The sequence below is a fragment of the Bos mutus genome, chromosome 2, assembly GCF_027580195.1.
Source record: "Bos mutus isolate GX-2022 chromosome 2, NWIPB_WYAK_1.1, whole genome shotgun sequence".
NCBI classification, from domain to species: domain Eukaryota; kingdom Metazoa; phylum Chordata; class Mammalia; order Artiodactyla; family Bovidae; genus Bos; species Bos mutus.
Window position 1 is genome coordinate 10,773,767 of NC_091618.1, and position 14,320 is coordinate 10,788,086.

Here is a 14,320-nt window from a genome sequence, read left to right on the forward strand (position 1 = left end):
TATTATTTTCTTTGATCACACTTACCAACGGGCAGTGGCAACGTTAGTTGCTCAGCTGTGTTTGACTCTGCAAGCCCATGGACTGCAGCCTGCCAGGGCTCTCTCTCCATGGAATTCTTCAGGTGAGAATACTGGAGTGGGTTGCCATTCCCTTCTCCAGGGGATCTTCCCAACCCAGGGATCAAACCCAGGTCTCCTCCATTTCAGGCAGATTTTTTTATCAGCTGAACCACCAGGGAAGCCCTTACCAATAGTCACCTAATTATTAATTTGACTTCCAGAACTTGATATAAGGAAATCAGCATACAGGGGGTGAGAACAAGCATTCCAAATGACTAGAAAGGTAAATACCTGTGGCAGAGACAACTGCCTGTTCCACCACTGCATACGGAGCATGACTTGCAATGGGAGGCAAGAAATGTGTCTTTTTAAGTTCACAGGCTACCAGTTCAAAAGAGGTCACAACTGGATCTAGTAGAAACTAGTGAGCATCAGACCCTGGACTGGATCTGGATGCAGCAATGGATGGAATTTGGGGCTGTTCCTCTTAAGAGAAATGTATAGGAAAAGGAGTTACATATTGTTTTTTACATCAGAAAATCAAACAGGCGACCCAAAGAAAAGATTAGGGTAGATCCACATATAAATATTCACTAGTCTTCTTCCTCTCCCTGGTTACACAGGATGCTACAGACTGAGTATCTGTATTCCGCCCCCCGCAAACCAATTCATATTTTGAAATTTTATCCCAAATATGATAAAATGTGCAAGTGGGGCTTTTGGGGTGATAAGATTATGAGGGTGGAGCCCTCACAAATACGATTAGTGCCCTTATAAAGGAGACCTCCTTTGCTATACAGCAAAAATATAGCAGTCTATGAGCCAGGAAGCAGGCCCTTACCAGACACCAAATCACTTATATGTTTGGAATCTAAAACATGATACAAATGAATTTATCTATGAAATAGACATAGACCCACAAACATAGAGAACTGACTTGTGGTTGCCAAGGGAGAGGAGAGTGGGAGAGGGGTGAACTGGGAGTTGGTGATTAGCAGATGTAAAGTATTATACATATGTATAATTGAATCACTTTGCAGTACACCAGAAACTAACACCAACCACACCTCAATAAAATAAAATTTAAAAAAAATCATGACTTTATCATTATCAACTTGGGACAGGACCATTCTTTCCACTGAAGCTTTAGAACTGAACTGAACTGAACAGTCTGTGAAAATTTTCCTCAGTATCTGACGTTAACTCTTCTTATCCTAGTTATTTGTAACAGTTAATACATCTTCTACATTTTCTGTATTTGTCTATTTCACACCCATTAATCACAGGGCCAAACTAAGAGCCAAAGTTGCTTACATCTCCCCTGCAATCCAGAGCCTATATTTTGAACCATAGTCTGAACTATATTCCCCTGCTCTAAATAAACCCAGGGCCAGATACCTAGTGATAGTTTCTGTACCTCAAATCTCCAATCCTAAATAAACAATTACCCTGCCTTACCTTGCCTATTCAGTTTAGTTCAGTTCAGTCGCTCAGTTGTATCTGACTCTTTGTGACCCCTTGAATCGCAGCACGCCAGGCCTCCCTGTCCATCACCAACTCCCGGAGTTCTCCCAAACTCATATCCATCGAGTCGGTGATGCCATCCAGCCATCTCATCCCCTGTCGTCCCCTTCTCCTCCTGCCCCTAATCCCTCCCAGCATCAGGGTCTTTCCAATGAGTCAATTCTTCGCATGAGGTGGCCAAAGTATTGGAGTTTCAGCTTCAGCATCAGTCCTTCCAATGAACACCCACGACTGATCGGGCTGAATCTCCTTGCAGTCCAAGGGACTCTCCAGAGTCTTCTCCAACATCACAGTTCAAAAGCATCAATTCTTTGGCGCTCAGCTTTCTTCACAGTCCAACTCTCACATCCATACATGACCACAGGAAAAACCACAGCCTTGACTAGACGGACCTTTGTTGGCAAAACAATGTCTCTGCTTTTGAATATGCTATCTAGGTTGGTCATAACTTTCCTTCCAAGGAGTAAGTGTCTTTTAACTTCATGGCTGCAATCACCATCTGCAGTGATTTTGGAGCCCAGAAAAATAAAGTCTGACACTGTTTTCACTGTTTCCCCATCTATTTCCGATGAAGTGATGGGACCAGATGGCATGATCTTAGTTTTCAGAATGTTGAGCTTTAAGCCAACTTTTTCACTCTCCACTTTCACTTTCATCAAGAGGCTTTTGAGTTCCTCTTCACTTTCTGCCATAAGGGTGGTGTCATCTGCATATCTGAGGTTATTGATATTTCTCCCAGCAATCTTGATTCCAGCTTGTGCTTCTTCCAGCCCAGCATTTCTCATGATGTACTCTACATGTAAGTTAAATAAGCAGGATGACAATATACAGCCTTGATGTACTCCTTTTCCTATTTGGAACCAGTCTGTTGTTGCATGTCCAGTTCTAACTGTTGCTTCCTGACCTGCATACAAATTTCTCAAGAGGCAGGTCAGATGGTCTGGTACTGTCATCTCTTTCAGAATTTTCCACAGTTTATTGTGATCCACACAGTCAAAGGCTTTAGCATAGTCAATAAAACAGAAATAGATGTTTTTCTGGAACTCTCTTCCTTTTTCCATGATCCAGCGGATGTTGGCAATTTGATCTCTGGTTCCTCTGCCTTTTCTAAAACCAGCTTGAACATCAGGAAGTTGACGGTTCATGTATTGCTGAAGCCTGGCTTGGAGAATTTTGAGCATTACTTTACTAGCGTGTGAGATGCGTGCAACTGTGCAGTAGTTTGAGCATTCTTTGGCATTGCCTTTCTTTGGGATTGGAATGAAAACTGACCTTTTCCAGTCCTGTGGCCACTGCTGAGTTTTCCCACTTTGCTGACATATTGAGTGCAGCACTTTCACAGCATCATCTTTCAGGATCTGAAATAGCTCAACTGGAATTCCATCACCTCCACTAGCTTTGTTCGTAGTGATGCTTTCTAAGGCCCACTTGACTTCACATTTCAGGATGTCTGGCTCTAGGTGAGTGATCACATCATCGTGATTATCTGGGTCGTGAAGATCTTTTTTGTACCTTGCCTGTAGAAACCTCAATTACGAGTGTGGCCTATGCATTCCCCTACGATACATTCTAGGATTGCTCTATGTGTCTCTGCCTCCTGAATGACACTGGTGCTCTCCCTGGGACCCTTTGTGGCATGCTATGTCTCTTATTTCTAAGAGAATTGTAACAGTAAACTTTTCTCTCAATGGCACTGATCTCTTTGTGTTGTCACTCAGTCACCTTCATAAATTAAGACAAATAAATTAAGACAATTAAGACAATAAATTAAGACAATAAATTGGTACAAACCAATTAAAAAAAAAAAAAGATGTCCCATGACAATCACCATCTACAGTCAGCAGAAAATTTTTATTTTTTTTAATTAAAAAAAAATTTTTTGGCTGCGCCACATGGCTTGTGAGATCTTAGTCTCAGGTATCACACCCATGCCCCTGTTAGTGTAAGTGGAGATTCCCAGTCACTGGACCACCAGGAATTCCCAGAAAATCTGCTTTTAAACCACTTTAATTTCTCACCTCTCTCTGAAATAACAATCAGGTTTTGCACGTCATGTTATAGAAACTAAATAGAACGACAAGGAGATGAAGCAGAGGGGGAAAAATGACTCACCAACAGGTCAGCTTCACAATTCTCACTACCCTTAAATAGGTAAGGAGCAACTAACAATACTCATTTCAGCAGGATGTCAACATTTACATAAGCCTTTTGAAACTATGACTAGACGTTTGTCTTACAATCTTCCTTGGTACATTCAGTGTCTCTAACTCAGCTATTTGTTCTCACAGTGTATATCTCTGAAACATCGCTGAGGATGATTTTTAACCCTACCATTTCCTTGATTATTAATGTTCCACCAGGGATAGGGGAATGACATTTTAAATGTTTCAAAAGGTCATTTTACCAACTGCTTAGGTCTTCCTAGCTTTATACTCAAACGAGGGGACTAAAAGAGTAACAGCAAAAGAATCACTGATGTGCATGTCTGAACATAAAGTATAATACTTAAAATACTTAGAGGACTTTATCATTTAAATGGAAGCAGGTGACCATCTTTCATTGATGTAAAGAACACATCTAGAACATAAAAACATACTCTGTTATCTTCTTTCAAAATTCAAAGGTTTTTAGGCTGGACTTTTACTGAGAGATAAAAATGTACCACTCACTATTCTCTTAAAATGCAAGAGGCTTATTCAGGAGAGCAAATTGAATCAGTATTTATCTTATTTCAGAAAAAGAAGCTCAAGTAAAAGGAAAAGATTCTTTAACAAAAAAGTATTTTAAGAGAATGATTACTATGTCTTCCTTTTTTAAATGCTATGGGTTAAAAAAGAAAAAAAAAAACATTTAAAAAGACCAAAAGAAAAAAAAAAGAAACCACGGTAAGGCAATAAATCTGTAGCACCCAAGTACATTTAAAATTAATTTATGTTAAATATTTAAAAGAAATTAAGAATTCAACTTATTCTCGAGGGTCTTATCAATTTTAAAGAATTAGCCAGTGGTCAAACTACATTTTCTTCAACTATTACTACTTTAAAAAATTTAGTCAGGGAAATTTAGGCAAAAATAAAACTAGATTTTCCAGCAGAAATAATATATACTGTTTGGTAAATGTCCTCTTTTATTTTGTAAAAACTTTAAGAATACCATTGCTTTAAAAATGACAACAATTTATTTTATATTAGAGCATAGCCGATCAACAATGCTGTGATAGTTTCACGTGGACAACAAAAGGACTCAGCCATACATATAGATACATCCATTCCTCCCCAAAGTCCCCTCCCATCTAACATTGAGCACAGTTCCCTGAGTTATACAGTAGAACCTTGTTGGTTATCCATTTTAAATATAACAGTGTACACATGTCCATCCCAAACTCCCTAACTATCCCTTCACCCCGTCCTTCACTACAGGCAACCATAAGACTGTGAGTCTGTGTTATTTTATAAATAAGTTCATTTGTATCATTCCTTTTTAAATTTTACATGTAAGGGATGTCGGGGCTTCCAAGGTGGTGCCAGTGGTAAAGAATTCACCTGCCAAAGCAGGAGACATAAGAGATATGGGTTCGATCTCTGGGTTGGGAAGATCCCCTGGAGGAGAACAGGACAACTCCATGCCAGTATTCTTGTGTGGAGAATCCCATGGACAGAGGAGCCTGATAGGCTACAGTCTGTAGGGTCCCAAAGAGTCAGACATGACTGAAGCGACAGTCATGTTTTAGCAGCAGCAGCAAAAAGGATGTCATGATATTTCTCCTTTGTCCAACTTACTTCACTCAATTTGACAATCTCTAGGTCCATCCATTGCTGCAAATTAGCCACTGCTTTTTTAAAATGGCATTTCTAAATACAATACTTACTTTGTAAAGCTGAATTTTCTAAGCAGACTCTTTGGCATTAAGTCAGCAAAATATAAATTTAAGTACACTTTTCTTAGAAGAATATTATTAAGGAGTCCTTTCATCAATTTTATTTCTAACTTAGAATCTGTAGTATAACTGAATAATATTTAAAGTTTCTTAAAATTAGCCTTTCTACAATCAACTTTAAATTGTTAAAGGAAATACTTACTGGTTGCTCTGGTAAATCTTGCTCTTCTTCCATCAGGACCAATATTTCTTTATTACACTTTTGTGACTGGATTGCAAGTATCCCCCAGCAGTCTTCACAATCTGTTTAAAAAAGAACGGGGATTCAACACTTTATGTACTCAGAGCATTATCATTGAGGCCATCAGAGAATAATTTTTAAAATATTTTGCTACCTCAGTCTTTCTACGTGAGCTCTAATCTCAAATCTGCACGTGGCTTTTCAAAATTGACATGCTGCACCAAGTCAGGTAGGTTTACCCGACTTTATAATACCTTGCAAAAGCCAACACGTGGAACCACTTCTGCTGTACTTAAAACACGGTTACTATAGTGCCCAAGGCATTAAACACTGTAACAGCCATGTAAATGAACTAAGACACAATTGTTTAAAAATTTGGGTTATATTAAAAATTTTAAACATTAGCCGAGCCAGTCAATAACTTACGATAACATCCAGCCTGCTTTAACATGGACTATTTACATAACTGCTAACACACACAGGATCACTTTAAATAGTAGGTAAACTGAAACATCGAGTAAATACTTTCACAACCATCTGTATATATGTAATTAACACAAAGGAAACTTTTGGATCTATTTTAATAATGCAAATAAATAAAGTGAAATATTGAATCATAGAATTAAGGAAAATAAAAATGAAAGCTAGGATCCATTTTATCCTGAAATAACAAGCTCCACTAAATTTACCACTTAGTCAATTATTAAAGCAAAACCTTTACTTTCTCAGCCCCTGCTCTTCCTGTTCGGATTTCCAAACTAGAGAAGAAAAACAGGACTCTAAGCCCCTGAAAAAAAAGAAAGTGAAAGTGGCTCAGTTGTATCCGACTCTTTGCGACCACATGGACTATACTGTCTATGAAATTCTCCAGGCCAGAATCCTGGAGTGGGTAGCCTTCCCCTTCTCCAGGGGACCTTCCTGACCCAGGGATCAAACGGGGTGCCCTGCACTGCAGGCGGATTCTTTACCAGCTGAGCCACCAGGGAAACCCACACTTACTGGTAAGAACACGTTTTTGTGTCCTGCTGCCAGAAGAACAGAAAGATGTTAGAAAGCAAAATAATTATAAAAACTAAAAACTCCTCATTTCTATTTAACAAAAATGAGAATAGTACTTCTCCAAAACACATGATTGTTTGTGCTTCTAATTAAGGTCACACCTGTTTTCACTTTTTACCAACCACTGTAACCAACTTCACATACAAAGCTAAATAAAGCGAGTAGAGAATCTTGTTGCAGATGTAATGAATAAAAAGAGAATTGAAAAGCTTCAATCGTGCCAATTTACCACCACTCGGCTTCTACTGCTCTATCCTGGTACAATACAACATACTTTAGGGGCACACTCCGGAATGGGGAAAGGAGAGAAAACACGTGTAAGGGATGCAATCAGATGCACAACTGTCCAGCTCTGACACAGCTTTCCTCCCTGCCCTGATCTAAAATGTCAAAAGAAAAAAAAGTTTGAAGGTCAGAAGCACTTGATGCTCAATGCACTCACGTGTAGCTCATTCACAGAGCCTCAAAAGCTAAGTTCTCAAACTACATGACGCAGATAACTAGTGCTGCAGAATTACAGTGCGCAATAACCAAAGCTCACAGGAGCTATCTTCCCTGCACTTGTTTTGCTCTACTCAGGAGAGCATAACCAACGTGACGTGAAACTGATGCACAATTATGAAAGATGAAACGTTTTCATGTTTTACCAGCTTATATCTGATTTAGTTTTAAAATGAAGTGTCTTATCTCTATGGGATTTTTACAGAGCCAATGTACATAATGTACATATATGACTTTATCCCGAAACAGGAAAATAGAACCAAATCATTAGAGAAATGTAATGCCTTTAAATACCTTATTTGTTAAAATTTTGTGTGACCAGCTCTCACCTAAACAAAAAGTGATAATATTCTATGTCTTACTTAATTGAAGGCTGTAACTGTAATGATTGAATCTCTAATCAGTAGATTCTCAGCAAAGGAGAGTAAAGGGATATTCTTTCTCTTGGAGGAAGGGTTATAAATCTACTCGTGAGCAAGAGGAAGGGAAGAAAAATAGTGTTTTTTTAAAAGAAAAAAGAGGGTACTCAATAAAATGTGCTTTCCTTATTTTCTTGATTTTAAAAATATGAACAGTGTTAAAGGAGAACACAGATCTCTTTTATAGATCAAAGGGATCATGGGTTTTAAAAGAGATACTACTCTTAATAGCAGGGAAATAGATTCTCAAGCCATACAAAACTAAATGGTAAAATCTTGAATTTTGTTTTTTAGAAAGATGGTAATACTACAGTGATTTTACAACAGAAAGGGAATAGCTTCCTAGTTTTCTTGAGATAAATCCTATGGCAGGTTGCAAGAAAACTTTCGTTAAGAGAACAATTGGAAGACAATCTTTCTACCTCTACTTTTTTCTTTGAAAACAAGTACCCTTGGTTGTTTCCATCTTAAAAATTACCTTTATCTTTTTCATTTTTCAACTGAGAAAAATAAAAGGATCATAGATAATTTTTACATTTTAAAAAAAGTTTAAAGATCAAATAATCAATGAACACCAATAATTTTGATAATTTTACAGTTAACACAAAAAGCAAACTACAAAGGATGCATATGGCTTAGTGCTGCAGAATTTCTGGGATTCTGCTGGCATGTGATATATCTGAAGTCTGTAAACATACACTCTGGTACACTTGTATATAAAATATATTAATAATGACTATAACATATGTGATTCTATTACACCATGCATGTAAGATACTGAGATGTGCTGTGGTTAGTTGCTCAGTAGTGTCCGACTCTTTGTGACCCCATGGACTACAGCCTGCCAGGCTCCTCTGTCCATGGGATTCTCCAAGCAAGAAAACTGGAGTGGGTTGCCATGCCCTCCTCCAGGGGATCTTCCCGACCCAGGGATCGAACCCAGATCTCCCGCACTGCAGGTGGATTCTTCACTGTCGGAGCCACCAGGGAAGCCCAAGAATCCTGGAGTAGGTAGCCTATCCCTTCTCCAGGGGATCTTCCCGACCCAGGAATCAAACCGGGGTCTCCTGCATTGCAGGCGGATTCTTTACCAACTGAAGTACCAGGGAAGCCCCATGTAAGATACTTTCCATCAATATAATATTCTTCCTTCTTTCCAATAATTTGTTAAATATCTGAATTGTACTAAATAAAAGAACACAAGTATTTATCATGTTCCTAGCATTTATCAATGTGCTAATAAAACTTTTAATATTAAGACCTTACATCATTTTCAGCAAGTGGCACATGCTTACAATAGAAAGTCACACTTACTAACCACCAAATGAAAGTGTTGTAAGGTGTTCCAGTACTTGATAATAGTAAAAGTACAGAATTACCATACAAATCTTAGTTTTCTTGCTTTCCTGTACTCGCTCTGAAGTTTAACTGCATATTTTGTCTTTTTGTTTTGGGGTGTTTCTTTTAACCATTAATATAACCTGACATTATTTTACATTCAGTGAGATTCATCTTTTTAAATTCAGTTTAGTCGCTCAGTTGTGTCCGACTCTTTCCAACCCATGGAAGACTGCAGCATGCCAGGCTTCCCTGTCCATCAGCAACTCCCGGAGCTTACTCAAACTCATGTCCATTGAGTCAGTGATGCCATCCAACCATCTCATCTTTTGAAATATCCAATATCTTCTGAATTAAAATATCCAATAATATACAATGGTTTGACTTAAAAGTGGAAAGCAGATTCTTAACGTAGTGTAAATGAATGTAATTACAATTTACTCAAACAGCCAAACAAAACATATCCTGAGTGCATTTTTGTTTTAAGTACTTTCAAGGCATTTGGACAGTAACAGCTTTTCATAATTTTCCAGTTTCAATTCTTACTATCGACTTTTAATTAAACCCTTTTACCACCATTTTTGGAGAGAGTTTATATCCACATGCCTTCATGGGCAGAAATCTGGAAAAACTATAACTAAAGGTGGTGCCAGTGGTAAAGAACCTGCCTGCAAATTCAGGAGACGTCAGAGACACAGGTTCGACCCCTGGGTCGGGAAGATCCCCTGGAGGAGAAAAGGCTATTGAAGTTTCCCCGGGGAAAATGAACAGCCTGCTTCCCAAAATTAAATAAATCTCAGCAATAATAGTTATAAGCATCAGGAGCCTGAAGAAGTTATCAAGAAGTAGGTAACTGGCAAATGTTTATCATGCTGTCCTCAAATATAATTACACATATACATTGAAGAATGAAAACAAATAGCGAAATACCCTCTTCTATGTGACCTGAAGAAAACTGCTTCAAGTACTATTATTCAACAGTAACTGAAATCTTCTAAAGGGGATCTATCAATTAATTTAGAAACAAGTGTCCTAACACCTAAAGTACCATGATAAAGCCTAAAGATATCTCATTAAATTCTAATTTATAAACTAGGAGGCTTCATAAAGCAAAATCAGAAAAGATGTAATGAAAATGGCTCAAAACATAAGAAAACATATCAACGGTCTCTTGCAGAACAGTACTTAGTAGTAAGTATCGGTGGGATGATACTAAATGCTAATTTGGGTATCATAATCTATACAATCTATCAGGATGTTTCAAATAAATAAAGATTTATTCTAATATGTACAAACTTCTTACTGAAATTAGACAAAAATAATGATGGGTACCTTGGAGGAGAATAACAAAGTCAGTTAAGAAAGATCAGTCCTACATCAGTCTTGAAAACCAACTATAGTGGGAAGGATAAGAGACCTATTGATTACCGAGCATGTAAAACCCACTACATATTTTTACATTCGTTGTCTTACTTAATTTTATCTCCACAACCATCTTAAAACACAATTGGTATATCTTCATATCCCCTAGGTACAGGACAAGTGGAATTCAGAAATTTAAACAATCTACCTGAGGTTAATAGCAATCGTGTTTCAGCTTAAAGCAGAACTATATCAAATAAGGATAGTAGAGGATAGTGGTGAAGGATGGCTGTGCAACATTGTAAATGTACTTAATGCTGTGGAATGATATACTGAAAATGGTTAAAATTATTAATTTTGTTATGTATACTTACCACAATTAAAAAAAAATACAAGAAGATCCACGAGACTAGAAAGACCAAAATAATGATCAAATTTCAAAAGTGCTTAAAGTGCAGAAAATCCTTATTTAAATATTGTCAGAAAAACTGAGGATAATGTGGAGAAAAACACATCCACATCATACATTATGAGTAATTCTAAATACATGAAGAACTGAGCATTCAAATAATACTGGAGAAAACAGAATAGCCTATTTATCTCATCTGTGAGAAAGAGATTAAATTTGGGTCAATAAAAGAAAGCATAAGCAACAAATCAATAGATCTGGTTTTGTAAAACATACTTTAACACAATGAAAAATAACAACTGTAAGAGTAAAAGGATATAAACAAATGGAAGCAATACCTGCAATAATTATGACAGATAAACTTAACGTCTACAACATTTGAAAGAAAGTGAAAGTGAACTCGCTCAGTCGTGTCTGACTCTTTGCGACCCCATGGACTGCAGCCTGCCAGGCTCCTCTGTCCATGGGATTCTCCAGGCAAGAGCACTGGAGTGGGCTGCCATTTTACCCATCTTCTATGTGGGGCAAAAGGATACAGACAACTTAGGTAACAACAAAGGTCAAGTCGGCACTCAGGGAAAAAAGATTCTCACTACTAACTGAATAAATTTTAATATTAAAAAAAAAAAACACTTCACACATATTAAACTACAAAAATAATCTAAACAACAAAACCTAAAGTTATCTGAAACATAAGAAGAAAAGAAATATTCAGGCCCTTGTTGTAAAACTGTATGTATCTTCAGACTGTTCTCTGGTTAGAGTATAAAAGATGTCATAAAATTGCCCGTGGCCTGATTAACTTTTCTTGGATTTCCCCCCCAAAATTAAATACAGGGGTAAAAGCTAAATTTATTTTAAAAACTAAGTGTTTCTTGCTCACAGAAATTAAAAATTAGAAACAATCAACATGTGGAGAGATTTACCTAAGCTGTAATTCTACATTCTGTATTAAATGAAATTGTAAATTTTTTTTAAGCTGTGCCAAGCGGCAGGTGTATCTTATAATAGTTCCCTGACTGGGAATCAAACACACATCCCCTGCAATGGAAGGGTAGAGTCTTAACCAACGGATCACCAAGGATTTTGCTGTAACCTATTTCAATACAGGTCCATTTAAAAGGTGAAAAAAAAAAGGTAAGATTTTACACTGATTATAGCTTATAATAATAGTTTAATAAGACTCAAAAGCAGATACAAAGGGATACAATTTGGATGTCTTAAGGTTTGTACGTGCGTGCATGCCTGCTTAGTTGCTCAGTCATGTCTGACTCTCTACAACCCCATGACCTGTAGCCCGCTCCTCTATCCATGGAATTTTCCAGGCAAGAATACTGGAGCCAGTTGCCATTTGCTACTCCAGGGGATCTTCCCAATCCAGGGATTGAACCCATATCTTTTCCATCTCTTGCACTGGCAGGTGGATTCTTTACCACTGCGCCACCTGGGAAGCCCAGAGAGTAGCATGCTTCTTCATAAAAGCATTTACTAAACATTTAATTTAAAATTTTGTAACACTATGCTAAGCACTGTATCAAGAAAATTAATAAATAGATTATACAGAATGATACTAGATAATCAGAAATTTTTGTCATTAGAAAAATGTGACTTTTATAACTTAGTAAATATCTTTTTAGGTTTTTTGCATGTATTTCTTTCTTTGGAACTCCCTTTTTTGTATTTCCTGGAAACAGCCTTAGAATTCTTTCTCAACATAAAATATTCATTGAATATCTGAAACCAGAAGAAAAATACTGAAGTAGAACACAGGATAGAATATGCTGGTATTTAAAGACATATTCTGAAAGAAATCATAATTACTTAGAGTGTTTTGCCTGCTTTCAAAAATGCATGTCAGTGTTGAAAATGCCATTTAACTAAACACTAAAATGTATATATCAAACAGAGTAAAAATATAAAGGCTTCATTAATTGAACCAGTAAAAGCTGTTAATGTTAACTTCAAGCAACAAAGTAAACAAGAGTAAATTTTAGGAATTTACTCTTCCTGGATAAAGACTCTTAACTGAAATAATTTCCCCAGAGACTATTATTTTCTGGTTGTTCTAAAATGAAGGAATCGAATCCAGAGGCCAGCAGTCTCAAACTCTGGAATCTTCTCTGAAAGCAACTTAAAAAGGATGATATACAAATTAAACTTAAATCACTAAAAGAAAAGTATATGCTTACCAAACAAATTTCAGGATAACATTATGAAAGTTTTGTTTAAAAAAAAAAATTGTAATTTAAATTGCATTAGACCACGAAGGTCTAATTTAAGGATGAGTTTACAATACTGAGTTCTATCTAAGAACAGAGTATGTATTTCCAGTTACTTAATACTTTTTTTAGTCTCTTAGCAGATCCTCTACATTTCTTTGTGCTGGCATTTTATCTTTTTGCTTTGTTATATTTTTCATTATATTTTCTAAAGAAGTTACTTTTTATATATAGGAAAGTTGTTAATATTGGCACATTAATTTTGTAATCTCCCCTGTTACCAAAGTCTCTTATTGTTTCTAACAATGAGAATAATAAGATGGTTGATTCTTGAGTTTCATGTATATATTTTCCCCATCTGCATAAAAATAGTTCTTCCTCTTTCCCCAATATTAACCTCTTTATTTCTTCTGCTTGCCTAATAATATTCTTACACCTCCACTATAATATTAAGTAACTGCTAACTGTTGAGCATTCTTTTCTTTTCCTCACCTTAATAAGAATACATCTTGCATACCACTACTAAGCATGACACTGGTGATTTTCTGCCATCCACAAAAATGACCATATGGGTTTTCTCTTTACTATTAATACAGTATGTTACTAGATTTCGGACATTGAACCACATAATGCACTTAGTTCAGAGATGAACCTCTTGCACTATAGAGTATTATTTTTAACGTACTGTTGAATCTGTTTTCTGGTACTGAATCCATGATGTTCAATAACTATCTCTAATTTGAGAGGGGAAAGGCTATTTTTACAGGGTGAGTTCCCATTCAGGTCAAATACAGTCTTGCAAATGAGGTCTTTCAAGGAACCACTAGAAGGTCAAATAATAATGTTTTCTGGGAACAGGGCTTTGAAGGAGCTCCATTCTTGTTCTGCCCCTTCCAGCGGCTTCCAGGATGCTAGTTTTCACCATGACTGTGGGCTGTTGGTTTCCAAGGCTGGAGCTAGAGAGACGAGAATGGGCACAATGCAAGCTAAAATGCTACAAAGTTCACTGCTTTTGCTGAGATTCAGCTATTTTTCTTGACTAAACATTCAGATTGCTGCAAGCCTGTAGTTAATTTTCAGAATCCTGAAAGCGTTGACTATTTTTGCCAGTATCCTCATTGCTTTTATGGAGAATTTTCAGAGGTTCTTACTCTGCCATTATTGTTGATATCCTCTGCATTTGAATTCCACTCAATCTTTACACTTATTAATGTGCTGTTCACCCTTTATGATTCTTAAAATTTCAATATTTATTTCCTTTTATATTTCCTCTGAAATAATTCTTACCTTTAAAATCTATATTACATTATA

At 36.7% G+C, this 14,320-nt stretch overlaps 1 protein-coding gene across 4 annotated transcripts in view; it reads right to left on the minus strand.

Annotated features, from left to right (window-relative positions):
• EYA3 (EYA transcriptional coactivator and phosphatase 3) overlaps positions 1 to 14,320 on the minus strand; it is a 94,996-nt gene that overhangs the window by 67,531 nt on the left and 13,145 nt on the right. For all 4 annotated transcript variants that reach the window (XM_070383842.1, XM_070383847.1, XM_070383831.1 and 1 more), the window contains one exon: positions 5,664 to 5,764. In XM_070383842.1, coding sequence (XP_070239943.1) covers positions 5,664 to 5,696 — 33 coding nt within the window. In that variant the 5' untranslated portion in view covers positions 5,697 to 5,764. The remainder of the gene's footprint in view (positions 1 to 5,663; positions 5,765 to 14,320) is intronic.